Source organism: Corvus cornix, chromosome 4, assembly GCF_000738735.6.
Source record: "Corvus cornix cornix isolate S_Up_H32 chromosome 4, ASM73873v5, whole genome shotgun sequence".
Classification (NCBI taxonomy): Eukaryota; Metazoa; Chordata; class Aves; order Passeriformes; family Corvidae; genus Corvus; species Corvus cornix.
The window spans coordinates 64,912,289-64,933,401 of record NC_046334.1 but is presented as its reverse complement, the minus strand read 5'-3'; the positions used below and the strand labels follow the sequence as shown (position 1 = coordinate 64,933,401).

General features: G+C 36.3%; 1 protein-coding gene across 1 annotated transcript in view; it reads right to left on the bottom strand.

Moving 5' to 3' along the window:
- Nucleotides 1-21,113, bottom strand: part of POLN (DNA polymerase nu) — a 102,784-nt gene that overhangs the window by 37,339 nt on the left and 44,332 nt on the right. Inside the window, exons 18-20 of the mRNA XM_039551590.1 lie at nt 19,612-19,669; nt 18,056-18,133; nt 17,517-17,631 (exon numbers count right to left, since the gene is read on the bottom strand). Of these exons, the coding sequence (XP_039407524.1) occupies nt 17,517-17,631; nt 18,056-18,133; nt 19,612-19,669 (251 nt within the window). The remainder of the gene's footprint in view (nt 1-17,516; nt 17,632-18,055; nt 18,134-19,611; nt 19,670-21,113) is intronic.

Below are 21,113 nucleotides of genomic sequence, written 5' to 3'. Positions count from 1 at the left end.
AAAGTCAATAATTGTTTAATAACTACAAGCTTGTAAGATATGAATAGAAGCACTTAAGGGCTTTTGTTGTCAGCCAAGAATGCACAACTTCTTTACAAATTTTCATAGTGATAGTCCATAGTCAATGAAATTCTTTATTTTAATTTTAATTTTAATCTTCTCCTTTCATTTTCAACGAAATTCTTGGTTAGGAAAAATCCCGCTACTGTATTATTAGTTCTTCAGATTGAGAAGGATTTAATACTGGCTCATGAGAAAAATTAATTTTTTCCAGCAATAGCATTTCTTCAAGATGTGAGAGTCTAGAGACTCAAAGCATAAGTCTGACCTAAAGCTTGTTTAAATAAGGTTATTATCAGGGCTTCACTAACAGAAATATCCAACCTTTTATCAAGAAATTACTGACAGAAGCAAGCACTGCTTGCTCCATATGCCTTACAGAGCTCCACAACAGCAAGGCTCCATAAAACAGCAGCAGTGGCTGTTTCTGACCTCAAGAGTGCATCCAGATTACTCCCAGCCAAGTGTCCTCCTTCCCAGTTCCCATTCTCTCACCAAGTGACAGAAACAGTCCTACAAAAATGCTAATGGATTTAGCAACGTGAAAAATGAAAAGCTATGACTTCAATCATCAAGTATGTGCCACCTATTTTCCTTATCCAAATGCAGCTTCAGAAAGAATACTGACATTGTTAACAACTGAAAACACTGAAGAATATTGATCATTTGGTTTTAATAGAAGTGTGTTGGGGGAATTCTCTATCATATACTCACTCTCTGAAAACAAATACCTACAAAAATTGTATTTGAGACATGGAAATTGTTATCAGAGATACTTGATGATATCTGCACCATTTGGGAGAAAGTCTCCCCATAAGTTTGTCCATTTTTTTCATGAGTCTGGTTGCATTTTTAAAAGAAAAATTTTCTATGATTTTCTATGACAGCTTTTTCCCAAGAAAGATGCTTTGTTGTGAAGGTTTTAGCTGAGGAGCTTTAAGAAAATGGTGTATTTCTCTGTATCTTCTTCAAGGAAAGTCTTTCACCACTATTACAGTATTTGAACTCCTAGAAAATCAGCAGAGCCACCAATTTTCGCTTGCTTAGCACTCACACTGATTTTAGCCAAGCCTATGCTCAGTGCTGCTATAATTTGGCATTCTGAATGGTAAACAGGCAGACCCTGAATGAAATCAGATTTAAGCAAGTCTTTATGGCAGTACAGATTTTCTGAAGAAGAAAAATAAAATTGAATATAATTTCAAGCCTTCACTGGGCAACAAGTCTTTGGTTTTGTAGAAGCTCACATTGTTCCTTTGAATACTACTAACTGCTCAAAGATGAAACAGACTTTTCATTGCTCTGTTTCATTGAGAAACAATAACAAGATAATTTAATAGTGTTTTCCACCTGTAATGAAGGCTATTCCCACTTAATCATTCTGCCAGTTTGAGACTCTCATAATTTACTTTCTTAGCTGTGGCAGGTCAAAAGTTCATGGATCTTTTGAACACAGTAGGTTGAGATTCCCAGTTCTACCTGAATACAAGGACAAAGTGGCAATTGGAGCTAATAAGTGCAGCATTAGGAAACTAGACATCATTAAGGATTTCCTGAAGCAATCTCCAGCAGAAAGACCGCAGGAATTTCCTGAAGAATCTGGCAGAGAGCTACACAGACACTTGAGAAAGCATCTATCCCAAGGGAAAATAGAACCTGGTAAGAGAGCAAATCTCACCTCAGGACCTTTCTGACACGCAAAACTAAGACTGAGGAATGCTGAAACTGGGGAAACCCTAGAAAATTTAATACTGCTTTCCCAATACTGCATAATTTGAACTAGAGGATTGGAGAAGGCAAGAAATGGGAGAACAGCAACAGAGTTTGCTTGCAGATATACTGAAGTCAGAGGCTAGAGAGAACTGAGAGGCAGTGGGTACATCAGCTGCTCACTTCTCTGGAAAAGTACGGCTACAATAGAAAGGACACAGTGGGTAAGAATCATGGAGACCTATAGAGGAATATATATATTTATCAGACCATGGTACTTAGGAAGACACAAGGTGAGACTTGCTGGGAGGGACTGGTGGTTCTAGAGAAGTTTTAGCAGTGAAAAGACACTAGAACTGGATTGTGTGCACAATTAGAACCGCTGCTTGAACTTTGATTATGATTTTGCATTATCCAGGCTTCAACTTGGACGGCTGATTTGAAAAAACAGGAATAGTCTTAATGCTTCAATCATGACTGGCAGTGTCAGCAATCACAATAAAACCTTGCCTAACACAGTTATTGGTGCAGATGTACATGCATTATGTAATCACGGTAATTCAACAGTCACTTAGCATTTCCTTGTCTATGGTTAGTCACGAAACACACGGAAAAAAATTAAAATTTCAGAGCTTTATCTCAAATATTTCCTTTAATGTAATGTTACAACCAAAATGGTCAGTCAACATCTCCGAGTGTGTCAGTGGGAAACGTGAGCACTGGACAGAGAGGCATTACATCTACCACTCTGAGTATTTGCAAATTTATGTACCACATAAAATACATAATTATAAGGTATGAAATTGCCATATAAATCAAAACTGCTTGAGCAAACAGAAGTCATTAATCATAACTAGTCTTTTTTTTTTTTTCTAATAAATGCTTTTTTTCTGTTTGTATTGACAATGATTGGTTTCTACTAGAGTGTTCTACTAGGGTCCTTCTGTAATACAGAGAGGCATTCCTGCAGGTTGAGGTGAAGGCTATTTATTCCTTTGAATAACAAAACTAAAGGGGACGTGTGCAGTTTCTCAGAATTGCAGCAGCCATGTTAGAAATCCCCACAGTGGGCTTTCTGCTTTAACCTGTTTCCTTTACAAACTAATTTACGTTTGTGATAATTGATTTGTTTTAATGGGTACTGTGAGAACCTATTGCAAGGTAAAAACTTTATTTTGCCTTTGGACTCATCATGAAGCACCATGATAATCATAAAAAGCCATTGTTTTCTGCATACTTGAAAAGAAATTTTTAGCAAGCCATCCAATGCATGCAAATACTCAGTGCTGAAGTGCAGTAGGATGTAACATAGATCTTCAGTGGAGATGCACTTTTTTGAATAAATTTGAACCTGAAAAAGCAAGGTGAATGGGCATAAAGTAGTCTTAGCTGCTGGGCAGTGACACTGAGGCACTGACTCCAGCTTACCCAGCAGTTTCAGTACAGCTGGAGTAAGAGGAAGACTGTTAATGCAATGGTAGAGAAATTGATGCAGGAAAAAAAGCTCAAGAGGAAAAGGAACTTCCTGCAGATTTTTTTGTGGAAACAGCAAATTTCCTGAAGTCCTACAGGAAATAAATATGCAGTTACTAGTTCTAGCATGAAATGTATTTTCCCATTTAGTTACATCCTTCTCATTACTCTCTCTCTAATAGGCTGGGAAAAGTTCAAGTTCATAATCTATATTTTCACCATCTTCAAATCTCCAAATATGCAGTATTTCACCTCCTACATTCCTGTCCTTGCCTGCATACTTGTCTCAGGCTATTTCCACATCTCTGATTTGTTTGTCCTCTAATTTGTTTAGCACTGACTTGCACGTACTTTGACTTATAGTACTTTATTTGACAGACATCTATTAGGTAGAATAAAGAACAGCCCTCAGTGCTGGAAGACACATTCAGGTTGGCAGATCTCACTATCCTGGGATGGAGTCAGCAGAGCTAAACAATCTGGAAAGGTCTGTGAGGGCAGCAAACAGCTTGCAGCCAAAAATTGTAGAATATCTAATAAACAGTGAGAGTAGAGATACACAAAGTCTTCAAAAAGGTAGCTATACTAAGAACTGAGCTGTGTGCCTAAAAGGGAATAGCTGCCTAATTCTGAGAGTAAAAAAAATGGAGCAAAATTTTCTAGCAAACAGTGAAGAAGGATAACATCAAATTATGATTAAGAAACGAAGTGCAGATATGAAACAAAAGGAGGAATATGTAATTTATTACTTTTTCAGAGAAAATACTTTGAATATTATCATAATTTCTCCAAAATCCACTATATATTTTCATATATTATGGTGTCTAAGGGACATCTCAAAGAGTTTCTACTGAACTAAGTCTAAAGTCTTTAATACATATGAACACAAAGTTTCTTTATACCCAAGAAAAATATAGCAATCGTATCTCTAACTTTAAAAAAGTTTAAGTGTAAACTGGAATAACACATTTAATATAGAGTAGAGATCTCAATGGATTAATTTTTACCTGTACAGAATATAAAAAGAACTAACATGAATTTTAGTATACAGAAATGAGCTCACACAGCACCAACACATTAAAAAAAAAAATATTAAAGAGGCCACAGGGCATAATGTATGAGCAATGGCAAAATAAAACTTTGAGAACAGGTAGAAATGGGAGGAAATCAGTCTTAAAAGAAAGAATGCGATAAGACATTCCAGCATTTCTGGGAAATGTTGTGTGGTGACGGAAGCCGACTGTTTATGCACAGGAAAAGGCAGAACAAACTCCTCAAACACAATATGTGGCAGGCATGCATTGCCTTGGTCTGCACTACACTCCAGCCAAGCTAAGCTCAGTCATAATAGTCACAAACTCTTGGCTGCTCTCTTGCATCTGCCAATTAATTCAAGTCCAAACTGTGAATTGTTGATGTGGGAAATGAGATGGAGAGGCACTAAATTCATTTTATATGTGGTCATTAATGTCCAATAAATGAGTAAATGTATGAGTGAATACACATTTGTTCATCTGACAGCTCTTACAGCTTTTTTTATTTTCATCAATGAACTATACAAATCGCTCATTTTCAGTCATCTGTTGCTGCTTAGTAGCAGATGATGGTTTTATATTCTGTAAGTTTGTGCCTGGAACTTTGTGTTGGGATATCAAACAGGTACAGACAATTTATGTAATCAGTAAAATTAGAAAAGCCCAGTTTTACAGCAGTATCACCATTGGGTAGATCATGTAGGAGGTAAGTTCTGAAAGTTCACTTTTTCAGTTCTGCAGACCTTATTATACCTGAGGCAAACAGAATATCTATAACAATGTATGTGAGTATCCTAGACATATGGAAAAAAATTGGCTACCTGTAACCCAGTTCACTCACTGCTAATGCAATGAGCAAGAATAAACAATTTTTTTGAAAGCTGCTATTCCATGACTCCTGGAAGATGCTGACAGGGCTCAGAGATACTTTGCCTCAGATATCTGTAAGGTAATACATGGAAGCGAACTTGGAATTACTTTTGCCTGGCTAATCTCTGTTACAAAATAAAGAAAAAGAAGAGGTTGGGAAACAGTTTCCGTGAAGACACTGTCCTATCAAAATATATCACTACTTTTGCCTTATATCAATCAAGAGCCAGACATAAGATACATACAATTAGCCCATGTAAATCTTTTTATCATACAGAAATGTAAAGTGTATGGTTTCTATGCTTTCTATAACTATGAGGCATTTACACAACTATGTTCAAAACAAAAAGTAGTGAGATTATCTTTTATGTAAGAACATGGAAACAGCAGGATGAAAAATGAAATTTTTTCTAGACTGCCCAGAAAGTGGAAATACAGTTAAGATACTTTTCTAAAAATAGGAAAGAAACTTCTCCACAGAGAAGTTGTGGAGTCCCCATTCCTGCAGGTGTTCACAGCCAGGCCGGATGGACTCTGAGTAACCTAGAGCAACCTGGCCTAGTGAAGGTGTCCCCTGCCCAGGGTAGGGGGTTGGAACTAGATAGTCTTTAAGGTCCCTTCCAACAAAAACCATTCTAGGAGTCTATGAAAAAAAGCACCTACAAAGACTAAAATGCAGACTAACATCTTGCCAGAAGGAAAACAGCAGGTCAACAGTAAGATAAACCTTTCTGATGTAACCTAAGTATACATTAATTTTTTCTTGTATGTTTTTATATATGCCACTTCTAAACACTTCTCATGTCTGATTCAGAGGTTATGTCAAATGCTTGTATTTGCAATTTTATTGTGACCTGGTTTGCATAAGTGAGATAAAAGGTGACAGAATAACACAAAGAAACTCCTCACACCATAGGACACCAGATCCCTCTCATCTCTTCCTCCTTATCTAAAGGACAACACATAGTATTACATTTTATCCCCACCCTGCCGTCAGGAGAGGCAGAGCTGTCTTCCAGTAGCCACTGCACATGCTGGAGGATCTCTGGCAAGGATCTCCCATGTAAATATAGGAGTCAGGTACTTAAGCACAGAGGGGAGAGAGTCACAACACATGGTTCAGGAGTTTAACATTGTGTTGTCAGAGGTTAGTTCAGAGGTTTTTAAAAAAGTTTTTTTTGTGTTCAACTTCTTTGAATGAAAGACTGCAGCTGACAGCTTGATGCCATCCTTCCCAGACTACAGTCAACTCTAAAACATTTTTGTCATTGTGTCTCTTTTCCCTTTGGGTATGCCACCCTAGCAAACTGTGGTTTAATTTATTTTATATCTATTTAGCACCAGGAACATCTTTATAACCCCTATAAAACACTTTTGCAAGAATCCAGAAGCACTTTAGTATTTTAAAACTTCTTCCAGTAGTTAATCATAAAATAATTTATTTTTTCTGAGTAGCCTCTATAATCCACTACATGAAGATTTATTTTATTAGTCGTCAACCTCCTTTTAAAGAGCATGGCATCTAGCTTTTATGTATTTTACAGAAGATAAAGACATGTCTTTGCAGTTTGCTATGAGGATCAAAAGTCTTTTGTTGTTACATTTTAAAGTAGCAGGGAACCAGATAAAGAAATTGCAACAAGGTCACATCATAAATTATAGCTATCATCAGTAACAATTTGCTGAGCAATTAACTTGTGACTAAAGTGATCCATTATCTTTACTAAGATATTTACCTGCATGTTGCTGTTTCAGGTATCAAATACTGAAGAGATAAACTAGATAGCACTTACTTTCAGTGCTCTTCATTAGAAAAAGGCCACTTAAAAGATTTTTCCATAAAAATGCACGATTCTGGACATATGTCAGCTGGAACAGAAAGTCCCTGACATTGACATAGATTCTTGAAAGACCACACCTTACCCTACAACCTTCAACTTGTCTCTCCTTCACTCCTAAAGGGAAAAAGAAAGGCTTTCATCTCACATAACCACAGTCCCTCTTACACAGTGAATTACATGGACTTTATTTGATTGCCAGTCCAAGATACTTATTTCTGAGTCACGAGGGCAATCAAATATTCTTGATTTTAGGGAGACCTTATTTTAGGGTCTCTGGGTCTGTGAGTACAGAAGACAAGGAAGTCAGGGTAACTAGCTCCCAACATCAGGTGCTAGTGTGAGCATTGACTGTGATAGGCACCATCACCAAAAGAACAAATAAATGTTAATGGATTAAGGGGTCTATGCAAACTGAGATGGCATAAAATTTCTCAGAGGCCATCTGTATAAAACAACGTCAGGGATCAAATGCAAATTAATGTCCTTGGAGTTCTTTCTTTACTTATCACAAATACCTTTCAAGCTTTTCTTTAAGAGACTTCAAACAGTCAAGAAGGAACAGCAGCCATTTTGGGAGATGATACAGGCAGCTGCAGCAGAGCATCAAATAATTACACATCTTGGACCCATTAGAAGTCTCATAAAGAAACAGAGGGACCTTCAGAGCAGCCTTTAGATAAATAGCAGAAAAGTGAAACAGAGAGAACAGAGTTCTTAACATATAATCAAAAGATGATGTAATGCCATCTCAGATATTACACAGAACAAAATATGGAGCTATCATACTGTTACAACAATGTACAGTTTGCTCAGGAAAAATAAGCAGGGGAAGAGGGGAGATGTCACGCTACATCAAACTGCATCCGCACAGTAGAGAAAAAAATACGAGACAGACTTTGAAATATCTCAGACAGGCAATCAAAAATGGAAGAAATTAGTCATGCTATATATAAGGGTCTTGAACAAATGAGTTCTGCAGAGAGGGATCAGAACCTTCCTATCCCATCTTTTTCAATTTTCACTAAAAACACCTCTTGCAACTTAAATTTCTACTATGCCTTGGGTCAACACTGAATTAAAGGCAAAAGTAGAAGTGAAGAATGAATTGCCTTGACATTCTTGATTTCATCAAAATTTAGCTTGACACTAGAGTTGAAGTTGAGTTAAATGAAATAAATGGAAATATTTTATTGAGCTCTGGAGTGTACTCACAGAACAGAGCATTTTATCACTCTAGAAGGACATAATGGTTTGGAAATAAGAGTTTCACGCACAAGAAAACCTCTCTATGAAATTAGCAAAGCCAAAAGTTATCAGATACCACAAAACAACTGAGGACTGTCCAGCCTCCTCAGAGTTTGCTTTCTCACTAGTTTCTGTGTGAGTTGTGATGGTGGCAACTGTAAAACTTTAAATTTTTTTTATTCTAGAAGGCTAAGAAAGCATTTAATGTACAAAAATAAAAAGCTTCCAATGTGACATAAAATTAAGCTGTCTGGTTAAACTTCTAGTTAACCCCCTGGTTTATTCAAAGCTTCTAAAAACAAAAGCCATTATGCTTCCTGAAGACTTTGTTCCCTCTGCTTTATTATGTGCCTGTCTAAAGTCACAGCTGCACTTCTACAAGGCACTGTAAACTACAAGGTGAAATTTTCATAGGTTGCCACACAGAGTCTGCCAGAGTGCAAAGTAAGACAAGTGTTAAATTTCTTTAATATCAACTATTGCAAGTGAGATTTCAAAACAGATAGAAATTGTTTTGCTGCAAAAGTAACACTGTTAAAATATTCCACATCAACACCCATGAGGTGTTGAACCTTGAGCTTAAAATGTTTTAAAACTGATTCTGAGAAGGCAAACTGAACATCCTCCCCTTTTACTAGATACAGCAGCTGCAGGAGCTGCAAGTGGCACAGCCTCACCCACAACTATTTTACCAAACAAGTTATCAAATACCAGATTCATAATGAGTAGTACCTGTCCATAGTACCTGTCCCTGAAAATGTGACTTGGTTTGAAAGAGCATGCCTTCCCATTCAAACTGAAATTGTCTCTCTCTTAACTGCATATATGAAACAAATTATTGATTCCACACTTTTTATCAGTATCACTCTAAATAAAGGTTCAAGATGAGAGATATTTTAGATATTGATCAGAAAAGAAACGATATATATACTGCAAAAAATGCTTCTTCCGAATCTATTTCACAAAAGGAAAGTAAGCAGAAGCCTTGAAACTAACTAAAAATTGTAACAGGATTATAAAACCAGCCAAGTAAATGATAATGAAAGAAATGCTATATTAACCCTTAGTGAGTGTCCTAGAAGGCAGCACTGAGCTTAGCACCTCCTGATTTACAGTGAATCAATACAGGCTGAATTATACAGCCAAACTTCAGAGCTGAAGGATCACAACACAGTCATACACTTCTAAACAGAGACTTCAGCAGAGATACTCAGTTACACTTCTTTAAGGGGGCTGCCATGTAACACACAGGGAAACTTTTCTCCACTCTCTTCAAAGGCAGGATTCTAGAATTAATCCTAAATACTCCCTGGTGAAGAGCAGGTGTGATTGTAACTTGTCTTAATACTGAAAAAGTTTCATCATCTTGTATGTGCTCAATGGCATGGAATGTCTTGTTCATTGCAACTCCATAAACAAAGATTTTGCCATTTTGCAATGGATGAAGTGAAATTAATTAACTCAAATCCAATTGACATTAAGTTCATAAAAAGTGGAGAAATAAATCCAAGAGACCGCATGTCCTAACTGATTAGAAGTGTATGAGATAGCCTGGATTATCTACAAAATCTTTAGACAAATATGGGGCTCTAAGAACTCTAAACTGGTATAGCTCATTATTTAGACAACGAACAAAACTAAGAAAGCTACCCTTGGGGGAGAGGGAGCTGTGTAACCCTGTGGCTGCCTCTTGTAGCTGTATGTCTGCTGATGGGGACAGGGGGAGAGCTAAAGCTCTTCCTGTTTCCTTAGTAAAAACCCACCTGGATAAGCATGATTATTTAATCATTCCTTAATCACCTAATAAACACACAGGCAACATCTCTTAATTAATAATGACACTGTTCAACCTTGTTGATAATATTTTTGTTAAATTAATATAGAAGGACAAATATTAATAGCTGTTTAAAAACCATTCAGCTATGGATGTGGTTTTTACTTCTCAGAAATCTATTTATCTCATCCCTGATTAACAGGCCTTTGCTACTGCTATTTGAGTAGGCAGCCTAACTGAATTCCCTATCTGCTATACCATACAGTTGTATGAACTAACCTGAAAAAAATACTATTTTGTGGAGGACTAATCTTTAATCTATTTAATACAAAGAATGTATTTGAAACAAGGTTGTATAAAATGGGTATGGGCAGGTGTATATATATTTAGTCAGCCTACCACCAAGCATTTGTGCATATTTCACCTTATCTTTTTCAAACATACCCAGTTATTTTTTTTTATAATTCAGCCCATGAGGACTAATTTTGATTCATTTCTGGAATATCCAAAATACCTCTGCTTATTTCCTGTATTCTTCAGAATTCAGCAGGGTATCAGCAGATAGAGCTATTGTCAGGAAGTATCCTGAATTGCCAAGAGGCTGGAAAAACAAGAGTCCCTATTTTGACACAGTTCCTACCAGACCAACTGCCAGTGTGCAACAGTTTGGCTCACCTGGCTATCACTGGTTATAATCAGCTTGGTGAATCCCCTGCTTGGCAGGTGGTAGAGAAATAAAATTCCACACTTCCTGTAGGAAGACATTCTGCAGAGAACAAACCAAATCTTTCTTCACCATCGTCTTTCTATTCAAGTATGGCTGAACCTATCTTTTAAAAAAAGGACAACCCAAAAACATAACAAAAAGCCTTTTCTCCTTTAAACATGCTGATTCCAAGTAGTTCTGTGCTTTTCTTCTCTCTAGGCTTTTTCTCAAGTAATTTCCAAAATTAGCATGTCAGTCTCAAACAAAACAGTTCACAACAGATATTACCATGATTCCACATAAACACCAGCTGAGGAAAAATGGACTTTTGTGTTCAGAACATTTTATAAACAGTCTGCAGTTCCCAAGATTATTGGAAATGAAGTGTTCCAAGTTCCTCTGATTCTGGCAAGGATAGTAAAAGATAAAGACCCTTCCATGTCTTAAAAGCATCCGCCAACCAAGCCCATGCTATAAAAATGGAAAGAAATGTTTTTCAAGATGATTGGTGGTAAAGAATTTATAAATCCCTTGGAATTCCAAGATAATTACACACTTCTTTATTTTAGATATAAACTGCCATTGCTACAAAGACATGAGATATGTCCTCTTATCTGCAGCCATTTTTTTTAACTCTCTGAAAGCCACACAGACTCAGGTGAACAATTATTATATCCAGTACTTACTAGAAGGTAAATTCAATACCTGGAAGAAGCACAGGTATTTATGCTGTTCTCCATCACCACACAAAAGAAAGCACTAATAGCAAGAATATGAGGAAGCAGATGACAGATGAGAGAAAAGGGAGTATTTTGTGGTTTGGACTTTACAAAACTCAGATCTCAATGTGAAACAGGAGCAACTAGACCACTATCAAATTCTCCAGCCTTCTTTCAAATGCTGCCATGAGTGTAAGCATTGCACACAACTACCACAAATTGTCCTTTCATTGGTATAATCAGAGTAAATATCACCCTTAAAGAGTATCCACTAATTACCTTGTTACTTTAATTCACCATCAGTAGTTAACGTGTACAGGTTAAATTACCGTTCAGACCTAGAAATTGATACTTTAAAGAGAATGCCTGTTTTCATACTGGAATGGCATCAGTTATCAGATTATTCAGATTATTATACCTTTTAATACATAACACACCTGTATATTGAACAGTATTAGAGCTATTCCTCTACTACGTAGTACTACATAAGTATTTTTAATACAGATTATTTAAATATCTCTACTCTCTTATTATTTTAGCTTTTAGAATATAAGGAAAATTCATTGCATACAGGCAAGATTTTTATGTGCTCTCTGATTCATATTCTCTGATTTCCACACTGTAAAAGAATTAGAGTACAAAAGTTAAAATACTAAGCCACAACTGTCTAACAATGCCATCCATAAAGGCATTTTTCTGAGGCACAGACTCACTAGGTATCATTACACTGGCCCAACAGACTATCTACAACACAGAATATGTGACAGAAAATACTCAGGTAATTTATCACTGCATGGAAAAGTTTGTGCACAGGGACAATTATCTCTCTGCTCTCACACAAATGAAAATACACAGTTTATAGTAGTAGCAGATTTATGCTTGCAAGTAGATCATACTGTAAGCAACTTACTAAATATCTTTCTTAATTTCTCCCCTTCTCAAATAGCAAATATCATCTAAAGAAAATTTATATTTACCATGAGAAGATAACATTAAATCAATACAAAAAATCCAGAAATATTATTAAATCTCAGAGAAATGATGTGGTCAAGAGAATGTTCTTTGTTTCATATGCTAATATTATCCCTAGAGACTATAAATCACCTGGGTATTCCCTTTCCCAAATTTCTGGATATAGGAGTATTGGATTTTCACTTAAATCCATTTGCAACAAATCTACTTACAGGGTCTTTGCCTCTGAACCTCTTGGTTTATGAGGATATAGTCTACATGTTTTAACATCTTAGTTCATAGTTATAATTTAGAAAGGGCAAAATTGTCTCATAAGTCTGCTAGGCCATTTATGACAGACACATCAGTGTTCTACTTCAGGCTTGAGAACATAAAACATAGGACATAATTTGCAGATATCAGAAATGTCTGTAGCAAACGCTGGATCACAGTGACAACATCTTCAAGCTTAAGTTGACTAAGCCAGTTCAGTGCCATAAATAACAGAGTTGCATTTGTATGGCCAGGCTGCCCTCACAACCCTTGATGGAGGGCACCACTCTGCTCTGCTGGCTGCAGCTGTACTTGTCACTGCTGGGCATCTCCAGTTGTCTGAGACAGATTCTAAAGAAACAGAGGAAAGGACTTACCCAAATATTTTAAGTATGGATTAATGCTCCAGTCATGGGACCCTGAAGCAGTACTATCCCAATTCAAAAAAGCACTCAGGCAGGAAAGCAGGCATATGTTGGATAGGATGAAACCCCATACTATGGTGTGTTTAGGTGGTTAGCTAAATCAAGATACTTTTCCTGGTTTTTGACTCAATCTGGTCAATATGAGCATATACTATGATAGAGGAACAACAACCTACTGAGAAGGGTGACAAAAGAACAGCTTGAAAGAAATTGGTAACCATTACATATCGAATTAAGAAATTCTGCAAAGAAATTGCAGACTACCTAAAAGACTAAACTTATTTTTCAGCACCTATTTTTGAAAGAGATGTTAAGATATGCATATCAACAGCATTTTAAATACAATTATTTGTTTTTCATCTATTGTGTAAAAGCTATAAAAGTGACAGAAAGTTCACACTGAGGTTTGTTGTCATTTGGATGTGTAACAGCAGTTAGGTCTCTTGGCCAGTCAGATAGCTGCCAGGACAGCTCTCGTCACCTTCAGCACTGGGATGATGATTTGGATTTAAAAGGATTATGACTGTCATAGGGCATCAAGACACCTTAACACAAGCTGAACTTGCAGGTAGCTAGAATCCACTGTATCATTAATTTTTAAAAGTTTAGGCAAGCCTTGAATCTTTGCCACGTGTTCAATATGTCATTAACGTAATGCATACTTGGTGTTGTTGTAATAGCAGGTGTTGATCTGTCTTTAAGGCTTTCTCTTTGTAGGACATAACAGAGGAGTCACTTTAAGATAATTTTGGTAATACCTTATGATCATCATCGCAGGGGAACTAAGCACTAAGCATATATAAGTGAACATCAAAATCTCTACAATCTTAGTTTTAGCTGGGGTAACTATGTTAGATGACCAGAAAATATATTGACCATACAAGGCAGAGATGAGCAAGCTGGTCTAGTGGAAGATGTCCTTGTCCATAGCAGGGGGGTGGACTAGATGATCTTTAAAGGCCCCCTCCAACACAAACCATTCTGTGCTTCTGTGGTAGTTAACTGCAGCTTCTGATAGTTTTACCTGAATAGCAATTTCAAGACAGTTCTGCCAAAGAGATACAATACTTAAGAAACTATCTACAGCAAGCAGTGTCTCCAGCAAACAGCTGAACACAGTGCAGAGAAGCACAGGGTGGTGGAGCTGAGTTACTCCTGAAATGAGCTGTCTCAGCAAGCTCACCAGAGCAGCACAAGATCCCAGCCCAACCTGGCCGGGAGCGTTGCCTCTCACTGGGGTCGGTGGCTTGGGTATTGTGTTGCCCATGACTGAATTTTAGCATGGAAGTTCATTCCTCCACTCAGCCCTTTACTACAACATACAGACACAGTCTGGGCTGACACGTACTTATGCATCTCTACCTGCACTGGTGAAGAGTACGAAGATTCCATACGAACAATGCTTAATAGAAACATGGATCCATCCAACAGGGTTCCAAAAGAGATGCATCTCTAAGGAACCAGAGACAGGCTGAGTCACAGTACAGAATGCCTAACCAAATTATGAAAGGAAAGCTTTTATACATAAGAGATCTTTATTTAATCAGAAACTCATAGAGTTCACCTCTTTGCAGAAACTGCCCACCCATGTGTATTTCCTGCCAAATGCTATAAAAAGCCTGTGAAAGTTTTTTAAAAGGTTGGATTTCAGACAGAAGGCTTTAGTCTGAAGGGCAGCTAAGGAATGGAGTTACATTTCAGTGGAGAAGCCATGACGTTTAGAAAAACTAAGTGAATAGTTTTGATATAAAACTTGGCTGGACTCTGGAGTGTGGCTCAGATTTCTATGTAATAATGTATTCTTTTCTATTTATGATTTAATATTCATCAGTCTAAGAATTTTTATATACAGAAAACCTCTAAAAGATATCAGCTGACATGCATTCAGAAGCTGAAATGCTACTAGACGCTAACACTAACTTAATTTTTTGTCTTTGGAGAGGGAGTTTCAGAAACAAATCCATTCCTTCCAGATCTCTTAGAGAAAAAACCTTTTTTTGTCAAGGTTTTCCAATTGTACAAAATATGTCAGAAAATATTTACAAATAGTAACAACATGCAACTCCTTCAAACAGAATGAAATATTTGCTATGCCCATTGATGTATCAGTTGCACAGATTTTAAAGGATTAAGACTCAGAGAAAACCAGACAACCAAGAAGAGATAAAAAGTTTCTTGTTTATTTTGCTCTTCTCATAAATCATTCTAATACTAGTGAGTAGAATCAACTACAATAAAGTCAATTGACTAATTGTTGGCCCTAAAGATTTTATTTATCAATAGTGGACTATGAGAGATGAATAAGTATCTGGAATGAGAAAGCATTTGTGAAGCCTGTAATTTTATATCTTCTCTTTGGTGCCAAAGAAATTTAGGACAACATTCAAAAATCCAAGATGAGTTCAGTTGGAACTGACCCAACAGAAGGAATTCAATTCGTCAGAACAAATACAGATGTCTACATTTGAGCTGGCCATCCCAGACCTGCTTTGTTCTCAATGGTGAGAAGTCAACACTTTTAATGTGAAATCGACCTTATTACACAGGGCATATCAGCAGTCAGCCAAATGAATCTCTCCAAGTATGTGACAGATGTCCAAGGTTAGATGAGATCAAGCACGCCCTTCATGTTTCTGTGACTGATAAGTCATCTAATAGATTCAATAGAAATTTTCTTCCAAGCATTAGCTTTCCTGAAGCTTAAGAGAAGAGTCAGCAGAATCATTATGTAATGATTTTGTAGACACACCATGACAATTCTGTCTGATAAAAATATTTGCCTGTAATATTTCATTAAATTTAAAGTTACCGTGTAGCAACTGCAAGAGGTTGACGGCTGCCAAGAGCCGTGAGATTGCTGAATAGAATGGTATTTCTGGAGCCGTGCCCAGAGCTGAGACAAAATTTGACTCATCTTCATGCATACATTTCCAATAAACCATCAAACTAAAATAAGGATTTAACTCCATCATGAGGTTCTGGCGATATCATGTTAGAGCTAAGAATTTATTACAGTATCAAGAGAAGCTTCTAAGAAACTCTAAAAGAAAGGTGATCTTTCCATAGATATATTCAGTGGAATGTTTGTGGTCTTGAGTTTTGTTCTGCCAGAATGCACATGCCTCAAGCACTGGGTCAGGTGTTGGTAGCAGGATAATTATAATGTGAGCTCCATTTTGTTTCTTTGTATGACTTCAGAGCATTAACAAATATGCCCCATTCCTGGACGTGTTCAAGTCCAGGTTGGATGGGGCTTTGAGCAACCTGGTCTAGAGGCAGGTGTTCCAGCCCCTGGCAGGCAGACTGGAACCAGATGGTCTTTAAGGTCCCTTCCAGCCCAAACCATTCCAGGATTCTAAGATTCTGTGAACTACGGAAGTGTGTAGGAAATACCATGTTTGGGAAGACTATGCCTGCAAAAATTTAGAAACTGTAGGATGAGAATTAAGCTCAATCATACGTATTTGTGCTTTCATTTTCAGCTAACAATCTTCCAACTAAAAATGGAGATAAAAAGATAAAAGAGAGAGGGAGACAAAGAAAATAAGAAAATTGCATAATATTTACATGAACTTCAGTCTGTTCAAACAGCTTTATGCTACACCATTTTATTCAATCTTTTTCTGACCTATATGTTGAAACTGCAAGCTTCTTGACATCTATCCTGTCACTTATTGAATGCTCATGCATTTTTGAGACAAGGGAGTCCCAGTCTCAAGTGAGATTTTTAGGCATCACCATAATACAAACAATATAAAATACCTTCAACAGCTAAGTAACTAATATTCCATCTTTTTTTGATAGTTAATCTTTTAATCTGCATACTGAAGAGATCAGTAAATAATTATATAGATATGGAGATTAAAAAATCTACCTTTTATTTTGGTTATTGGGGTACCACTTTTTCTAAGTCCTCCATCAGAATATGGAAGCACTAAACTTTATTAGTTCAAAAGGAATCCCGTAAGCGCTAGTCTCCATTTCTTAAATATATGTGATTTGATTCCAATACTTCTATTGGATAGATAAGTAAATTTCAAAAATGCTTGTTCTTTTACTGAGTAAAGCTGTTCTGCAGTTTTTCAGATGGAAAACCTATCTAACTGCCGCTCAATTTTTAAAAAGAATCGAATAAAAATAATACAAGGAGAGAGTTATCAGCAACCACTGTTCACAATGCAACATTGCACCAGCTTTAGTCACAAGGCTCACACTGGCCTGCTGGATTGCAACATTTTGATACGTGGTAATTAAACACAGTGGAGAAGAAAAGGCTCAGAAAGACAGAAAGGAATTCATGGTGTTAAAATAGTATGAACAGTAGATATAGTAATAAAATACTGTCTTTTGTTATCATTATGCAGTAATACAATAGCTTAGGTTATTCTTACTATTTTGTCTAATTACTATTAAAATATGCAAGATTTTATCTTACCACTGAGAAGCCAGTGTAGAAAAGATATCAGTGATTTCAGGTTCTTGGAACAGTTTCAGAAGTTCTGGTTCAGATGATAAGTCAGCAAGAATCCTTAACTCAATATGGGAAAAGTCTAGAAAACAGTGTTAAAATGCATCTATTGCTCCAAAATAAAAACATACTTGCATTTTAACCAAACTATCACTAATTAAAATGTAAGCCTGCAGTATTCAATCACTTCCTCATGCCCAAAAAAGACAGATGCCTGTAAGAAGCTCATCCTGAAGATATTATATTCCAGCTATGGATCACAAAGTGTCTCATTCCTTCATTATCTTCATGTGTCAATTAATCTTACTAACTCTGTTTCTAGTGACAAGGCTTAAAGATCACCCACTTCCAAAGCATAATAAGGAATACACATCATATAACAATATTAGTTGATACTAAGAGATTTGACAGCCTTGTAAAATATGTCATCCAAAGGAGAGCAAAAAAAGACATGACAGAACTGTGAATATTAATCTGTATGAGAATAATAATACACACTCTCTTACCTGCTGCTAAAAATGTACACCCTTTTTTTGAAACAAATAATGTTCTTGGAGAAATAGTTACTATGTCCTCTTCTTTTCCTAGAGATGTGACAGACATTTAAATCCCAAAGACCAGTTCAAAAATACTGTGTTGCAAACCATAGGAGGTTTTATACCAAACACACATCTAACACCACAGAAATGGCAATATAAGCAATCTAGCAGAGCATCAAGTGCCAGCATCACAATTATTTCACTATATCAGTCATATACAACTTAACCTCTACCATCCTTGCAGTACTGCTTACTTCCTTTCTCAAATCCAAACTCTTCCCTAAACATATGCTATCAAATATATACAACTAACATTATTCACAGATCACTTAATAAAGGATGCATTCATAAAGAAGAGTCTATAAAAAGAAGTAAAAATATGCATTTTTGCATCTTTGAACATGCCACAGCAATGTGTTAATAACCAAATTCTGAGTTACAGGTGGAAGGGGAATATAATATTGAGAACATACAGCTGTCATAGGCATCCAAACTGTAATGACAGAAATCCCCAATAATATCATTTAACACTAACGCAAGGTACTAGAAACCAAGTACATCCAGGGAATATCACTTGACATAGTGTAGGGAAGAATGGTGGTTTGAAATGAAACAGACTCTGGTCAGTATAAAAGTGAAGAAAATAGAAAAAAAAGTGTCTTGACACAGGAAAAACTTAGAAATACATTTCTGAGAAGCGCATAAGATCATTAACAAAATCTCCAAAGTTTCATGTGCTACAGTTATGCCCAGAACCTCAGGTTTATGCTGCCCCTGCTGACACAGTTTTTTATAGCAACTTTTAAAAAATACCTATAAAACTGAATCATGTCGATAAAACTATTATCAAAATTTTACATTATCTTCCATAGCCTCCTGTTTAATGACCTTTATTATTTCCAACAGAGGGAGTGAATAGCTGTGAAAAGGCAAGCCTTGCCCTTAGCAGAGAACCAAGCACCACAGTGAGCAGCACTGCCCAGCTGTGGCCACAGGCATTCAAGGAGAATGTATGTTCCAAAGTCTCTCTCTTATATTTGAGTCTGCTACTATGCATTTCTCTCTTTATCACTTGGCTCATGCTTTTCTAGACTTTACTTTGATTCTCTCTGAACCATCTGCTTTAAATCCACTTCTGTTATCAAAAACAACACTAACTACTGGTGCTTAGATGTGAGTATTATTAAGATGACCCAGCTTAAACATTGACTGAGACAGAGCCTTATGAGCTGAACGCACACAAAATCATCCCTAGGATATTTAAGATGCATAATTTCATCTGGAAAAAGTGAGGGAAACAAAAAAATCCCTAAAAGCTTGTAACTATTTAGATCAGGGCTGAAACACCAAACTTTTTTTCAGGAACAACCAGAAAAAGTAATTGGTTTAACTGCTAATGTATAACAAAGCATTGATCATCTGTTATTTAATGCTGGAGCTATCAGTCTATATAAAAATATAATACCACTCGGTAAAATAATTAGATAAAACTGTCTTTTCATCTTAATAAAAACACAGCTTACCTTTTATGTACTGTTTCTTTGTAATTGTAACTGGATGTTTAGAGATACCTTGAATGTTCTACAAACAGGAAGAATAAAAAGGCTTAGTAAGTGCAAGTTTATGAAAATATGTTTATGAGCAGTTTATTAACAGCATTAGTGATACTAGTGCCAACAAGTTTTTCCCATATAAGAAGTAAGAATAACCACTTTGCCTTTCAAAGGAATCTTCACACTCTGCATCTGCAGACACTTTTGAATATTTGCTCTTCCTTGAAAACTGGAAGCTTCTAAGAACAATTTCTCATTGGCAGCCTTTGCAAAGACTAATCTCTGGATGCACCATAGAAGATAATTGGTAATCCAATAAAAATAATTTTATTCTTATTTTAACCTGTGTCTTTTAGATATAGTGCATTACTTCTGTGCAAAGAACACATGTGAATCTTGCCTGAAGTCTAAAGGAACTGAATATTCTTCAGCCTCTAGGATTTTTTTCTAGTATCTATTCCTACTTTTTTGAAATGCATGATAAAATAAATATAGAACTCTTTACTGGCTACAGTACATCAGTACAGGTTAAAAACTAGAGCTAATTTTATCAATCAACATGCAGGATGAGGATCAGCAGAAGATTTTTTTTTTTTAAGATCTGGGTTCATACACCTCTGGTAAAGCATCAAAGATGCACATGACAACTCCTTTCTGTTATTTTGTGTCATTATGACTCTTTATCTAGAAAAGTAACATATGACAAGAGAATGTGTATCAAGCTCTGATCTTGTCATTCCACGCAATTAATTTGCAAATGGTTCAGGAATTAGATGATCATACTAATATTATGTAATACTGGGAATTCAGAGGGTGGGAATAGTGCTTATAATTTCCAAATCAGAATGATAATTTTCTATGCAATTTTCAACTCAAAATTATAATTTTAAACTTGAGGGATGTAACAAGACAGCAAAAGATATTGAAATTTAAAGCAGAAGCAAAAGAACAAAATCCCCACACCACAACAGTATCATTCCTAGTTTTAGTACCACCCTTAAAGTTGTACAGTTAAAAATATTAAAGTTGAACACCTGCCACAGCACCATACAGAGAGAGAGATAGGAAACTACCACATAACATACAGAATACTTTCACAGCATGGGTTAAAACTAGGAACACTGCTCTTGGTCCACCAATACCCAGAATAAACACTTGCCAACTGGAATATTTTATTCTTTAGCTTCTAGAAACATTTAAAAATACCATTGTGGCAATGTTTACTGTAATGTATATTTTAAAATCATATTTTGAAGCAAGTGGTTATTTAATCTGTACATAAAACTAACATTCCTATTGGGAACTATTGATTTCCACCAATAACAAGTTGGGGAGAATCAGTGCCCAGGTATTATTCAGTGTACGAATAATAGGCAGTTTGAGTGGCCATGGAATCTAGTAGATCCTCAGAAATTCAGAAAATTTAGTCCTTTATTATGTACCTGGACATGAATAAAAGTGGGAGCCTAATT